The following is a 15,658-nucleotide window of genomic DNA, read 5'->3' as shown; positions in this document are numbered from 1 at the left end:
TAGGCAAGAGTCTCAGTTCGAGGTCATTGCTCAACAGCAAAATTTTGTTACTAATTTCGCTGTAAAATTTTGTTGCTAATTTCGCTGTAAAATTTTGCTATTAATGTCACTGCTGTAAATGCTGCCCTAGCAGTGAAACCCTGGATAACTTTATGTCTGCCATTTTTGGATAGCTCATGTGTTTTTATACTAACACATAATCAGTTTTGGCCTGGTTCCAGATGTCTGATAGTGATTAGGGTATGAAAGTTGGTTATGAAGCATGGTTGAGAGAAATAATTTGTTGTATGTGTGATCAATGCAAGGGCCAATATATACGACAACATCGTATAACAATTGAGCATGTCCAGACATATGGGCTTCATGACGCATTGGCACAATCGAGTGTGGATGATAATATGGAGGGGAACCATAGGAGAGTGTTACAAAACATGCCACACCATTCTATGACATCGAGTAGATTCCGAAAGGTGAAAAGACTTCATAGAGAAAGCATGGCTGAGAATCATCTTCTCCAACCAATGAATGAGGTGCCTCCGCCATTTCCACATGAGGAGGAAGAGCATCTCATCATGGAAGACATGGTGAATGAATTATTTGAACGAGAGGTCATAGATGATAGAGAGCAAGCTCCAATGTCACAAGAGGAGGAAACCTTGCATAGAGAGGCAAGCACCCCTTTGTATGAGAGATGTTCGTACTCTACACTGTGAGCAAACTTGGGGCTATTAAACTTACAAGCAACTTATGGATGGAGTGACGCAAGTGTCACAAGTTTATTAGGTAAGATCGCCTCATTCTATTCTCTTAAATAGAAAATGTCTCATGTTTTATATACTCTCCTTGTAGATATCTTCACATATGATTTCTTATGTTATGTTGTAGGCTTCTCAAGATGATTCTTCCCCCTCAAAATCTATTATGAGACTCACGAGAGATAGGTCTTATAATATGCTCTCTATGTTAGATATCGATTATACAAAAATACATGCATGTCCCAAATCTATTATGAAACTCACGAGAGATAGGTCTTATAATATGCTCTCTATGTTAGATATAGATTATACAAAATCTATTATGAGACTCACGAGAGATAGGTCTTATAATATGCTCTCTATGTTAGATATAGATTATACAAAAATACATGCATGTTCCACTGATTGCATGCTATTTAGAGGGGTTAATAAAGATGCAACACAATGTCTGCAATGTGGAGAGAGCTACTATAGGGATGATTTGCAAGGAGACAAAATTCCCCGAAAGGTGTTGAGACACTTCTCTATCATTCCTCGCACATCCAACACATGTTTAAATGTAAGGAGATTATAGAACTCATGACATAGCATGCTATGCATCGTACAGCCGATGGCATCATGAGGATTGTAGGCTGATTCACTGGTATGGTAATATGTAGAGCATAAATGGCCAGAGTTTAAAGATGAGCCCTGTCACTTACGTCTTGGCTTGGGCATGGATGGTGTTAACGCATTTGCCTTCAAGTCCACATCATGGTCTACTTGGCCTATTACATTGGTGAATTACAATCTCCCTCTATGGGTGGCAATCAAGAAAGGTTATGTATCATGCTTTCTCTCCTTGTACCAAGCAAGTATAAGGTGGCAAACATGGATGTGTACATTGAGCCTTTGATTGAGGAGCTTGAGACACTATGGCGAGGTATCAAAGTGCATGATTTCTCAAGGCCAATAAATGGGCGTGATATGGAGATGAAAGGAGTTTTGCTTTGGACGATGCATGACTATCCTCGGTTCTCGGAGTGCTCAGGTACATACTTAAACTAGATAACTTTAAACTTGAAACTTTATATCTCTACCTCTCAATCATCTCAATTTTAAAATAGGTTTGGCAAATTCTGGACCTCGGGGGGTTCACTATATATAAACTCTCTATATCACATGCGTTCAAGGCCTAGTTTAAAAATCTCTTATTTGTAATTTTTTAATAAATAAAACACGCCCTTTTTCTATTCAATCTGGAAATACCCCCTTTAAATGGTACCCTTCTATATGTAAAAAAATGTGTAAAAAGGGCATTTAAAAAATGTGTAAAAAGGGCCTTCTGTTGAACCCACGTGCTATACTTATATATTTATGATGAGTGACCCCCCGAGCTTCGGACATCATGCATGTCCGATTTGTGGACCATCACTTGTTTCAAAAAGACCCTCTACACTAAAGAAGGTGGTGTATGACAAACATCATCGATTTTTCCCTCCTTTACATATCTCACCACTTGTGATGAGAGGTAGAGATTGGTTTGAGGCATGGAGAAGCACCCCCAATCCACCACCCAATGGGATGTCTAGACACTCAATCTTCTTTCAACTTCCATATTAGTATGAGTTGAAGATCAATCATCTCTTAGATCCCATGCATATCTTCAAGAATATGACAACAAATATTTGGGACCATGTACCTGGTAAAAAAGATACAAAGGGTGCAAAGGATGACTTACAAAACATTGGACGCCTTCAAAGTGCCTAGCCAATGGTAAGTGTGAGTGGTAATGTGATTGTCTCTTTTCGTACACCAACGGGAGTAATGCATTCATTGAAGGGTGCCTCCACAAAGACCAAAAAGAAAGAAGAGGTACAATTATATGGCCTCAAGACACATTTTTTTTAGTATTAAATCTTTAGGCTTAAGAATAAGCTATAGTTAGTGATTTGTTGAGAGAGAGAGAGAGAGAGGGGGGGGGAAGAGGTTAATAAATTTTATCTCTAAAAAATAAATAATAAAAGAGAAATATTAGAAATTACAGTTTCTTCCAAATTAGAGTCTTGGTAAGAAAATATTAGCAAAGGAGTGTTAGTAGGTTAGTGGGAGTTAGGGGTAGGAGCTAGTAGGGGGTAAGGATGGTCGGTAGGAAAAAATAGGAAGGGGTGGGTAAGGTTTCAAAATAAAAAAAAGGAGCAAATCAGGGGAAAGCGGGTAGTAAGGGGAGTGGGAAAGGGTAGTGGAGGGAAAAAGGGGGTTAGGTGGACATGAATGGGGGTGGGGAAAAGGTCTAAAGTGAAGGGATTAATGTTTTTTTTAAATATTTTAAGTGTGTACTCTATCCGTGGGCTGATTTGCTACCGGCGCTTGTCTTATCTCCTCGGCGACTCTGCTAAGAGATGCCTTCCAAGTTCCCCACGATAACACTGAGGTGTCCGTGACGGCTGAATTGCTTAATGATCGTCTGATCTTTTTCAGGACTTGTGGCAAGCACAAGAGCCTCCTCTTAAAGCGATCTCCCTGCGCGCTGCCGGTCTCTATGGCGAGCTGCCTGTATGCTCCCTATACGCGGCATTGTTCCTTCTTTTTCCTGTTTGCTGCTACAGGGTGGTTACATGTAGAGCGAACCATGTGGCTTCTTCTCTTTCTATCTGCTACAGGCTCTTATAGCAAGCTCCCTTCGTGCTACCCTCTCGACTATGGCGAGCTGCATGTACGCTGCCCCTTCTCTTGATTGCTCCGTCTAGCCCACTTCACGTATGTGCCTTGTGCTGCTCTAATTTTTGTGATGGGCTACTTTCCCTGTGATGCCGTCTAGTTGCACCCGATAGTTGGAGTGTCGCTTGCGCCACTAAATAGGTGATGTTATCCGTATATTGATTGTTGTTGTACACAGTTTCTGGATGGTTGCCGATGCTGCATGCTGGCTATTGTACATGGTTTCCAGCTATGCACACTCATTGTTGTTGTATGATGTTCTCTCTACTGTTTCAGTTAGCTGCTTGCCATGGCTAGTTAGTTGCACCTGCACGCAAGGAGATCAAATTCTCTCATGCCTCCATAGCACCCGGCTTTTGAAGCACCTTTGACCTGTGGTCTTTTCGTAGATTTGGACCTTTCGAGCACTATCATGTGGGTGGGTGTAGCTAGTGCCCAATTTGCATATATATATATAGTTTGAAAGGAAACTCAAAATTCTTACTGAAATTACTTGTCTTCTCTTTTTTTTTAATCCCAGAAAAACACGATCTTGGCTATCACTACTTGTTTATTTGATTAAATCTTTTCTACATTTAATATTGCAATATTATTTAAACAAGCTAAAAAATGAACTCAAGATACCAAACTCGTGAATTATTTAGCTTGCTGTAGAAATTTTAGCTCCCAACTCATCTACCTTTGCCTCTTGCAAAGTGTTGATGTTACAAGTTTTGCCATTGTGCTGTCATTACCTCCTTACGAACAGTCCTAACAATGGAACCAATGTGTCGACTTTTTGTGGTCTAGGTATTTGAAGTTCGTGGATCGTTATCTGTCCCATTATCTTCCTCTTTCTTCCCCCGCCTATTTAAGCTCGCAAGAACATAACATGATAACCAATACATGCACAACCTTTTCTTGCATGCCTTCTTCTGCATAATCCTAAACCCCATATTATTCTTGTTCTCCTAACTAGATAGGGGGCATAAAATTAGAATTACCTGGCAAAGCATTCTTGCTGCTGAAAATTGCATCCTTTATGGCTTCAATACTATATTTGATCAAAACGGTGCGGGTGCGTATGCTCTTACTCCAACCATAATAATTATCATGATCTCTTTTTTGATTTGAATTTCGTCTTTCCGATTCACAAGTAGCCTAGCCTTTCTTCCACTGTTTCAGATAGATAGCAGAAATGCTTGCACTACATGCAGTCCCCGTTTTTTTTCGCGTTCCATACTAAAGGCTTCTCTGGCCCCGCGAAAAACATTTATGGGAGATCAGCGACATGAGCTACATAGAGTCCCAAAGGGTTGCGCCTCCCAACTCGATAAAGATCAAGAACCTCATGCTTGTTAATTAACCCTCACTTATACCAACTAGCTGAGGCATTGATACATTATATAGTACAATTCTTGCTCCCTCTTCCATTTCCCTTCCTCCCATTCCAAGCAAGGGCACTATCCAACAAGGCATTACATTGATGTTTGATGCGAGGCAACGTCGTCCCTTTCTAATACGCCTCTATCTTATGGACAATTTGTCTCTGTGATTGCCAACCAACCTAACGTCACCCTCACCTTAGTGACATCTACCCTAGATCTACCCATGCTCAACCTGGGAGAGCAAGCCAACAAGGCTTCCCTAGGTCTACCCATGCTCCACCTGGGGGGAGCAAGCCTTTGCAGCCATGGAGAAGAAGACAAGAAACCCCCAAAGATTTGTTACTACTACAAAAAGAAGAGACATGTCATCAAGGATTGCTTTAAGAATGACGAGGAGGATAACATCAACAAAAATGTAGATAAGGACAAGGCCAACCGTGAGGCCAACTTCATTGAGCATATCTTCTGAGATTCCTTGCCATCATCTTAGTGTTTTTTACTGTGTTCATTTCTAGCCAATGTGCATTTTTTGTTGTTTATGTATCGTTGGTCAAGCACACCCTGTGTGCTGTGGATGCTTGATCAAGAGAGAGTGTAACATGTGATCTAGTATCCATATATTCGTACTGTGTCTTAGTGAAAGTTGCAAATGTCTAAGGCTATTAGGGCTTAGGTTTACTAGAGAAAGCTGGGTGAAACACTAGTTGGAATCCCCTTGATCCTAGGCACCTCCTATTGAGGTAGGGGGTGGAGTAGATGTAGGGGAGGTGGAGGAGATTATGGATCTATGTGCCTTCTTTCATGAGGGTGGCTATAAGAACTCATTTGTGTGTGTGAGAGCCTAAGCACCTCTCCCATTGGTGGAGTAGATGTAGGAGACGTGGAGGAGATTTTGGATCTAGGCACCTCCTTTCATGGGGGGGCGCTATGAGAACTCATTTGTGTGTGCAAGAGCCTAGCTTATGTGTAATCTCTTGGGGATTATTATAGCTTTGTGCTACCTTGTAAAACTTGTTCTTGAGTGTGTTATGCTCTTGTTTAAGTGATCCCTTGTGAAACTTGTTCTTGCACGTGTTATGCTCTTGTTTGACTGTTCTAATTTGATTATGCTTCATCTTTAGTCTAATTCCAAGTGTTCCTTGCTTTCTAGGATCAGTCTTGATCTTGTTTAATACACATCTGTGTGTGTAGTGGTCCATGAATACCTTTGATTGGATCACTACTATTATTCTTACACACTTTGCCCATCTAGGTGGGGTGCAAACAAATCTACGTCATCAGCTGTAGGCAGAGCATTCTTCTGTCGAAAATTGCATTCTTCATGGTGCATATGCTCTTACTGATCAAATGTATTGCGCCTCTCCCAAGTCGATAGAGATCTTGGTTGCACCAAGAACCTCATGCTTGTTAGTTAACCCTCACTTGTACACATGGATGTTTGATGCGAGGACGAGGGTCTCATGGGTCTCGACCGCTATTGAAGGCCTTGCTCCGATAAGATATGAGTACTGTCAAGATTCTGGTCGTTGGATATTATTATGGGTGGAATAACAAAACACAAAGGCTGCGTGTATCTCTTGGGCAAACTCGAGAGTGCAGTTTCTACGGACATGTTTGCCCAGCAAAAATGGGTGATTCTTATTCAAGATTTGATATACGAATATCTTTCAAGGAACCTTTCTTAAATATATATATATTTTTTTTGCCCACAAATTATATTTCATAAGCTTTCTTAGAGACGCACATGAATTTGAGGAGCAGTCGTTACTATATATTTTTGCCCAAAAAAAATGAGAGATTTGTCAAGAACATAGTTAAGGTTATTAAGTTTGTGTATTCTTCTTGCAGATGTCTTCTATAGCTAGGAGCATGCCTCAAATTTGAAGGGTGTCCCCATTATTTCATTTAAAGGGGAGAAATTCAACCACTTGTTCTCGGCAGGGTTTTTTATTCATGGCAACGGCAGTTGATTATCATATTTTGTCGCAGCAAGTGGATGTTATATTGAAGAGAATTATAAAGAGCAAATGGCTGGTGATGGTTGCCGGCCTTTACGTGATGGCTTCTGCTGGCGCAGCCTACGACTTCTCTGTGTATTCTCAGAGCATCAAGGCGTCCTTGGGACTGAATCAGAAGGATCTCAACACCGTCTCCTTCTTCCTTGGTGTAGGTGACGGTGTTGGCTTCATGTCAGGATTGCTCTTCGATTCTTGGTCGCCCTCCGGAGTTATGGCAGTGGGTGCTATGCTCAACGCCTTTGGATACGTGATGACTTGGCTTGCACTTACAGGGCGGTTGTTCTCTTCCCTCAGCAAGCTAAGAGCGTGGCATCTTTCCTTGTTCTTGGCTTTGGGAGCCAACGCACAGACCTTCCCTGAGACGGCAGTCACGGTGATTTGCCTAACGAACTTCCCTCAAAACCGAGGGACTGTTCTAGGCCTCGCCAAGGGATTCTATGGTCTCAGCGGTGCCATCCTTCCCCAGATTTATTACGCTGTGTTTGGTGACAACCCTGTCTCATTCCTCTTGCTTGCAGGATGCCTTCCCTCCATGATATCCCTGCTCTGTATGTTCCTTATGCGATATGTGGATGATCATGGACGTGAGGAGGGTAATTCAAGGATTATGCGGTCCTTCAACGCGATCGCAACGACACTGGCGTTGTATCTCATGATAATCTTAGTTGTTGAGAATGTGGCTTCTCTTTCCAGGCCACTCATTGGAGGTCTCACATCACTTATGCTGGTCATTTTGTGCCTGCCATTGTTGGTGGTGGTGTGGTCGGAGACCAAGAAGTTAAAGGAGGACCGACAAGCTCAGGCACAGCTTGACACAGCTGCAGTGGAGTCCAGAGTGCAACTCAAGGAGTTGGAATTTAGAAGAATCCTTACAAAAGAAGGTGCAAATGATCACGATATCCTTCAAAGATTAGGAGATTCAACTACAGTATCAGCTGATCATCAGGTAATTACATCTGTGGGAGATCATGAAAGTGATCGGGAGCCTCCGCCCACAGCTGACCCTGCATCAATTAACCTAAGCAATGAATCAATTACCGGCCAAGAAGGGATCTGCATGCGGCTCACTAATAAATGCAAAACATGGATTCATTTACATCTATGGGCTCCTTCCCCGCCAAGAGGTGAGGATCACTCCATTGCACAGGCGTTAATGTCTTTGGACATGTGGATACTTTTTTTAGCATTGACTTGTGGCCTCGGTGCGGCGATGGCATTTCTCAACAACATGGCGCAAGTAGGATACTCACAAAACTACTCTGCTATCAAAATCAACACATTGGTTTCGCTAGTCAGCATATGGAGCTTCTTTGGCCGCATTGTAGCCGGTTCTCTCTCAGACATGTTCATACATATGGATGGCACTCATTTCGCCCTCACAAGACCTGCTGTCTTCTCCATCTCTGTGGCAATCTTGGTGCTGGCCAATCTGCTATTTGCGCTGGGCGTAAAAGGTGCACTTTACATTGGCTCTATTATTGTTGGTTTGTCCATCGGAGCTCAGTACACCTTGACTGCATTGATTGTATCAGAGCTCTTTGGCCTCAAAAACCTTGGTACAATCTACACTGTACTAGGTTGTGCAGACCCATTAGGGCAATATGTATTATCTATACGAATAGCAGGAGTTCTCTACGATGACCAAGCTAGAAAGCAACAGAGCACATCAGGGGTAGGATCAACACAATCAACAGTAAAGCTACTTTGCAAGGGAACCAAATGTTTCCGGTCTACGTTCTTCATCTTGACTGGAGTAACTGCATTTGGGACACTGTTGTCTGTCGTGCTCACGCTACGTACAATGGCATATTACAAAACCCAGGCATCTAAGAAACTTCAAGAACAGAGCTGTAATAAAGAGGCCCCGTTTTAGAATAACGGAGACAAGATTTATAAAGTCAATAAGCTCTCTTTTTTGAAGCGCATTGATATATTGGATTGCATATATTTCAATACTGAGAGTCTAAATAGAACTTTACTATTATACACATGCAACTCATATGTGCTTGTAACAGAACTTTTGTTGTATGTGGATCTAGAATGGAGACTCTTCAATTAATACACCTTCTGTGAGTCCTATAGCACCAAATGTCTTACTTTGCTTACTTTGCATAAGATTGAGTGTGGTGCATTAGACCGTGCATTATGTCGTGCTATGTGTGTGTGAGAGAGAGAGGGAGTATCATATGTTAGGAATGTACCACACGTCTCCCTTGAAATCTTCCATAACGTGTGTATGCCTCCATATGCAAACCAAATAAGGAGGGTCCAAGAGTCACAGGGGTGTAGTGTTCTTAATTCACAGGGATGCACACCATTTTCTTGAATTTTTCTTGGAATGGTTTAATGTGTCTATATGGAGCATTTCCCGATCGAAATTGTAGTGTTGGATTTTAGATCAATGTGATAGGCTTTTAGGTGTCTTTGTCCAAGAGTCATGCACAGAGGTGCCATATTTTGTCTGTAGAAAACTTGTTTTTTTCAAAAACCTCCCCAATATTTGGGAGTGGTACAAGTGGGTGAAGGAAAGCAAGTATTTGATATTGGATCCATCAGGCACAACCTTTATCCTCTACAAGGTTGACAACCAAACACATACAAAATTAGAGTCATTCTACCTTGACACTAATATGATGACCAAACATATATAGAATTAGAGTCATTCTACCTTGAAAGTTTGTATGTGTTTAACAACCAAACACATATAGAATTAGTGTCATTCTACCTTAACACTTTGATGCCCTGGTTATGGTTTTGGCTTGAGTGTCTAGAGAGTACATGAGTCATCATCAGTTTAAGACTTGCAAGGATAATGAATCCATAGAGGCAATGAAACATTGAATTATGGGGATTGGGGCTAAGAGGGTAGACATAAGACCAAGGTAGAAGGGCTACAGAAGAAGACATTGAGAGATGAAGAAGCCGCTAAGAAGATGCTCACTAAGCTGAAGAAGTAGCTGGCCAAGTTGAAGGTATACATTGTGATGCAATTTTCACCTTTTTTTAATATCACTTGGTGTGGAGACGAGGAGAGAGAGAGAGAGAGAGAGAGAGAGAGAGAGAGAGAGAGAGAGAGAGAGAGAGAGAGAGTCCTTCCAAGGTGGAATACCGCTTGTCTAATTTGAAAACCACCTGTAAAAACCACCCAAAATCTCGAAGTGGTTTTTTTGTTTTCAATCCCTCTTCCCGATCGGCCACTGCAGATGCATTTCTCCCAATGCAAAGGCTTCAAAATAACCCTCAACACATTCTTTGGCTTCAGTTCATTGGCTTCCACCATCTCCCTTAATGGCACTCCATGAATCCTTAATTAGTTTTTAAATTCCATCTAGGCAATGTTGAGTAATTGGTAGTCGTGTTGGTAGTCGTGTAGTGATCGTGAGCCCAAAAAAGCATGCATGATGGCTGTGTGAGACGACTCCTATTTTAGGCCTAAAAAAAGCATAGTTTCTTACATAAAGTTGATGCACTACATCAACTTCTCCATGCAAACTCGATGTTATGCATCAAGTTTACCACAAACTCGATGCACGACATTGAGTTTGTGTGGAGAAGTTGATGTGGTGCATCAACTTTGTTCACATAAGCATGCCAAAAATAGTGATCATGATGTAATAATTCAAAAGTAATTTTTTTAATTAGTAAAATAGCCCTAAAAGCACTTCAACCCTAAAGATTGATTGGTTTCTTATTGGGCACTTTCTCGCTTATGCATATCTTCTTGCTATTGGCGGTGATATCTTTGCTTGATTTTGTGCTACGCAGCTTGTGTATGTTGTCTATACCATGTTGTAACCATTGGAATCTATTCACTACAAGACAATGCTGCCATACACGTGTTTCATACACGCGATAAATTACGAACGCGTGTATGGTCGCGCTTGTATTTGAATAGAATCGGGCGTGTGTATTTTAGCATTTATATTCGCGTGTATATTTGCATTTATCAACGCATGTATAAACACGTTTATATACACGCAGTAATACACGCATCTACACACGATAATATTCACGGGGTAATACTCGCTATTATACACGCATAAATACACGCTACTATACACGGAATAATACACGCATGGCAGAGAAAAACTGAATTCCTTTACAAAATTAAAAACTATTTTCCTTAAACCATCTCATAGTACATTACAGTATACATCATTACACAATCCCACTACATGCATTTACAACAATGAAATATATTCAAAAATAAATCATGCATATGAGATGATAAAAATGTCATCAATTTAGAACATACAGTGACGGATTGGTTAGGGTTCGATCTCATCTTCAATAAGATCCATCCTTGCCAAACGATCAACATCAATATCCATTTGATCAATTGGTAAGGCTACGATTAAATTTATTCCACTATCGATATTCTGTACTCCATTGATAGTGGTATCGATGTCCTGATCATCCTCATCAACATCACCATCATCCTCAATGGTAGGGTCATTCTCATGATCATGAGAAATGGCATGCTCATCCTCATTATCATGATCATCTCTTATTTCTTGATCATCGATCACAACATCTTCAATGGCATGTTCGACATCATCTTCATTGCGGCTTGTTACATCCTCCATATGCTCCATATCAGTGAATGTATTATACATCACTTTGGAACGTGGTGCAATAGGGATGACGTACCACCATTTGATGTCATGCACCATTGGTAGATAGATAACCTACTCAAATACACACAGTACAGTAATTAATTAGCATATCAAAAGTCAAGGGGTACGCGAGCTTAGATATATATGTACATGAAACACATTAGTAAAAAAATGCATACCTGCTCACATTGTTGTGGCAATACGAGCCTATCTTTCTTTGTTTGCCAGAACTTTGTAGAGTCAATAGTTACATATCCACTTGCATGGCGTTTTATCGTTGCATCAGGCCCTTTTTCCACCACGTTCATTTGCCATTTGACATCCAAAACATACACAAAGAAGCGACGAAAGTCAAGCCTAAATATGTCTTGGATTATGCCACAATAATCATCCATTTTTCCATTAGCTCCCTCAAAGCTACTAATGACACCGCAATCTTGTGTATTTCTCTTTTCATCAATTCTTTATGTTCGAAAATGCTTGCCTTCACACCATATAGCATTGAACATAGTGCACTGGACCAAAATAGAAGCAATATTTGTGTAAGCAATGTGAATAAATATTAAAAGCAAATCACTTACAACTAATGCAAAACATTAGTTCTATGTACCTTTGACATGCATCCTCGTGCATACTCCCATTCTTCCGCCGTGATATGCAGCCCCTCGTCGCTCTCTGCTCTCTCCATTTCCTCATGCAACCAATCAACATGGATATCATTCGGAAGTGTGCTAGATGCTTAGGGTACGCCTTCCGAGAGCCATGTTGCCTTCGAAAGAGAGCTCTTTCTGCTTGCCTTTTTGTCTTTGCATCCTCATATCTTGTAACCCATCTGCTCATCACATCACTATTAAGGATACAAGTGAAATTGAGATCATCAATCAATGTTCTGTCAATTAATTTACTCTGTCCTTTTCCTTGAGGCACAATAGAGGTCATCCTCAAGTCCTCTTCATTGCTCCATAGTCGTGGCAAAGAGCTGTCCACCTGACCAAGAAATTTTGAAATATATACAAGAGACTCTTGTATCAACCAACCCTCGGCCATGCTTCCTTCAGGCCTTGTACTTTGCCTCACAAAGTCTTCATGAAGCGCTCTAGGAAGAACATCCAGCGTGCATGCACAGTACCACATAAAGCAATTTCGTCCACTAAATGCACAATGAGATGTAGTTGACTTGTGAGAATGGTTCGCGGAAAAGTCTCCTCTACCAAACAAACCACCTCCACTGCCATAACATGTGCATCATCCAACGTGGCTGGATCAATTGCTTTGGAACTAACATATCTGAAAAATAAATAAATAGTACGTTATACCTCATGCACGTTCATTTTGCAAGGTATAATGAAGGGTGATCTGAGCGTTTTACATACCTCACAAGCTCGCCCATCTTATAAATACATTTTTTCAAACTCTTATTTGCACAATGGTCGATGCTAGTAGGTAGTATGAACTGCGCACATAAGAGCACATTTATGGTTTATGGCATTACAAAATTTAATTTCAACGTACGTACAAGACTTGGAAAACACTTACTTGAAGCATCTTGTGCCAATCGTGGGACTTCAACCCATATAGTTGCTCAACGCCTCTTTTCTTAGTGGTTGTAAAGGCTCCCTTCAATGATCTCATGCATCCAGTGGGAGTACGCAAAGTGGTGATGGCCTGCTTTACCTGCTTCTCCTCTTTCTTTGATATAATCCATGGTGCAGGCGGAAGACGAACGTGCCCACCCACCTCTCGTGGCCAAGCTTGACGCATACGTCTTGCGACCCGCAAGTCCTCACGTACGCTAACATTGTCTCGTTTACCAGTAATATGTTCCCAAATACCAGATCCCACATTCTTGAAGATGTGCATGGGATCAAAAAGATGGTTGATCTTAAGATGGGTCCAATATGGCAGCCAAAAAAAAATGGAGTACCTGCACAAGGGATTGCTCTATGTGACCTTTAATCCAATTAGAGACTACACAAAACAAGATTGAAAAAACATCACTATACCTGTTCATGCCATCTGGAGGAAGAATAGTTGTAGACTCCCAAATACGCTTCCAATCTTTTGCACGAAGTGTTTGTGGAGGAATGTTACTCTTACTAGCAACATATTTAGGATGATCTGAGGGGAGAAATCGATGATGATTATCGAATATAGTCTTACACAAACCATCAGCATACTCATGTACTAACGAAGGGCCACAAACAGGACATGCATGTTTACCCGATGTTTTCAAACCTGTTAAAATATAAATAAAAGTTAGAATAATAAAGTCAAACCGTCTAATTAATATATATAGCCAATAGTAATAGAGTAGGGAGGTAATTAGAATTCTTACCAGAACAATCGCTGTATCCTGGAAAGTCATGCATTGTCCATCAACACTGCTTTTAAGTCGAAGTGTCGAGAGGAGGGAGGCCTACTAATGTCCACCACCGCAACACCTCTCCATAGTTCCTCCAACTCATCAATCAGTGGTTCAAGATAAACATCCATATGCTTGACTTTATGTTTCCCTGGAATTAGAAGGGATAACATAAGATGTCCCTTCTTGATCGCCATTGATGATGGAAGGTTGTAATTCACCAACACAACTGGCCACACGCTGTATGCGGTGCTTTTGAAACCAAATGGATTCACTCCATCCATACCCAGGCCAAGTCTCAAGTTTCTGGGCTCTGTTTTAAAGCTGGGCCACTCATCTTCAATATGCTTCCAAGCAGGAGTGTCTGCGGGAATTCTCCACATGCCATCATCCGATCGATGTGAGGAATGCCATGACATGAGCTCTGCTATGGCACTTGAACATGTGTTTGATGCGAGGAATTATAGGAAAGTGTCGCAAAACTTTACGAGGTATATCAAAACTCTTCATATCTGTTCTGTACCTTGCTTCACCGCAAGTGGGACAATGTAGAGCCTCCTTATGCGTCCCACGAAAGAGAATGCAATCATTGACGCATGCATGTATTTTATCATAATCCAGTCCTCCAAGAGATGTCACATAGCGCCTCGCTATGTCTCTTGAGGTGGGTAGTCTATTTTCCTTTGGAAGCATGTTTGATAATAGCCTGCATCCAATATCATCAATTATAATTAGTCTTAAATCCTAAACCTTAAACCACTAATTCAAATTTGTAAGTTAGAATGCTTACTTCAACAATGCGTCAAGACTTGCATTGCTCCATCCATAAACTGTTTGTATATTAAGTAGTTCAAGTGAAGCACGTAAAACTGAGAATGTGCACCCTTCAAACACCGGTGTCGATGAAGCCTTATAAAGATGCTCTTGTTCCATATCATCGTCGTCCATGCCTTTGGGATCATCCTTAAAAAGATTCCGCACCATATCATCAAGCACCTCCTCTTCCACAACTTCGTGGGGTGCAGGGCTATTGTCATCCCTTTCCCACTCATCTCTGACAATAGATCCCGAAGCTCCAGCATCATCTCGTCGACGCTTTACGTGCTCTCGTCGCGCGTAGGGTACCATGTTAGGGTGTGGTACTGCATCCTGCTTCAATTTATCAAATTATATGTTACAACTCTATTAATTTAATTTGGATACCATGAGTCATTTGAATACCATCAATTTACATCTACTCACCTCTAAACCTGTTTGATTCCATTCTCCATACATGGAGATGTGATTCAAGGTAATTCGACGTGCTCGTACAATGCATCCTTGACATCGATTACACATACATTTGATCCGTTGTCCCAACCACACATCGCGATTACGATGATGCATTGTCTCATCTTCCCCAAAACTGCTTGAAGAGGTTGATGACATCCTGTGTACAAATCAGAAAACACAACATCATTATATGTTTTTAATGAAAGCACAAAAATCGCGTGTATTGACGCGGCTATTTCCTAAAAATTGCGTGTATTAACGCGGCTAGTTCCTAGAAATCGCGTGTATTAACGCGGGTAATCTCTGCAAAACGCGTGTATAAACGCAGCTAAAATATCATACACGCGAATATACACGCATTTATAAACGCGAATATAAACGCGACGGTATGTTTAAACTAAAAATAGCCCGCCTTCCCCAAATATAGATTTTGAACTAAGAAATTGACTCTGCATGCGTTTTCGCCTCTTCCAACAACAAGGAGGGAGCAGAGAAAGGAGCACACACACGGGAGAAGGAGGGAGCAGAGGAAGGAGCAGAGAAGACTCACTTTTTCAGAGGTGAGTCA

At 41.2% G+C, this 15,658-nt stretch overlaps 2 protein-coding genes across 4 annotated transcripts; one reads left to right on the top strand and one right to left on the bottom strand.

Annotated features, from left to right (window-relative positions):
- Positions 1 to 3,283: 3,283 nt before the first annotated feature.
- LOC147615601 (protein NUCLEAR FUSION DEFECTIVE 4-like) lies at positions 3,284 to 8,719 on the top strand. 3 transcript variants are annotated; one of them, XR_015262870.1, is made up of 2 exons: positions 3,284 to 3,596; positions 3,732 to 3,829. XR_015262870.1 is itself a non-coding variant. In XM_086779701.1 (2 exons), exon 2 carries the CDS (start codon positions 6,776 to 6,778, stop codon positions 8,711 to 8,713), a length of 1,938 nt encoding a protein of 645 aa, XP_086635827.1. In that variant the 5' UTR covers positions 3,290 to 3,596; positions 6,671 to 6,775; the 3' UTR covers positions 8,714 to 8,719. The 3 variants fall into 3 exon arrangements, 2 of the variants coding, with proteins under 2 accessions (XP_086635827.1, XP_086635828.1); XM_086779701.1 differs by lacking the exon at positions 3,732 to 3,829 and adding an exon at positions 6,671 to 8,719 and having other exon boundaries at positions 3,290 to 3,596; XM_086779702.1 differs by lacking the exon at positions 3,732 to 3,829 and adding an exon at positions 6,671 to 8,719 and having other exon boundaries at positions 3,293 to 3,450.
- A 1,237-nt stretch (positions 8,720 to 9,956) lies between these two features.
- On the bottom strand, positions 9,957 to 15,246 carry LOC147615600 (uncharacterized). Its single transcript, XM_086779018.1, has 4 exons — positions 15,061 to 15,246; positions 14,609 to 14,967; positions 14,255 to 14,524; positions 9,957 to 9,972 (listed from the first exon to the last, which is right to left on the bottom strand). The coding sequence occupies exons 1-4, from the start codon at positions 15,244 to 15,246 to the stop codon at positions 9,957 to 9,959; spliced, it is 831 nt and encodes a 276-aa protein (XP_086635144.1).
- Between the last annotated feature and the right edge of the window lie 412 nt (positions 15,247 to 15,658).

The sequence above is a fragment of the Cibotium barometz genome, chromosome 40, assembly GCF_041138505.1.
Source record: "Cibotium barometz isolate CiBa-2024 chromosome 40, ASM4113850v1, whole genome shotgun sequence".
Taxonomy (NCBI): Eukaryota; Viridiplantae; Streptophyta; class Polypodiopsida; order Cyatheales; family Cibotiaceae; genus Cibotium; species Cibotium barometz.
Note: the sequence above shows the minus strand (reverse complement) of the source record. Positions and strands in the feature narration are given on the sequence as shown.

Excerpts from the sequence above, each read along its gene's own strand:
- LOC147615601 (XM_086779701.1), top strand. The coding sequence starts at position 6,776 with ATGGCAACGGCAGTTGATTATCATATTTTGTCGCAGCAAGTGGATGTT.
- LOC147615600 (XM_086779018.1), bottom strand. The coding sequence starts at position 15,246 with ATGTCATCAACCTCTTCAAGCAGTTTTGGGGAAGATGAGACAATGCAT. Across the intron at positions 14,968-15,060 it reads GGAATCAAACAGGTTTAGAG|GATGCAGTACCACACCCTAA; the intron begins GTGAGTAGATGT and ends AAATTGAAGCAG. Across the intron at positions 14,525-14,608 it reads AGTCTTGACGCATTGTTGAA|GCTATTATCAAACATGCTTC; the intron begins GTAAGCATTCTA and ends TATTGGATGCAG.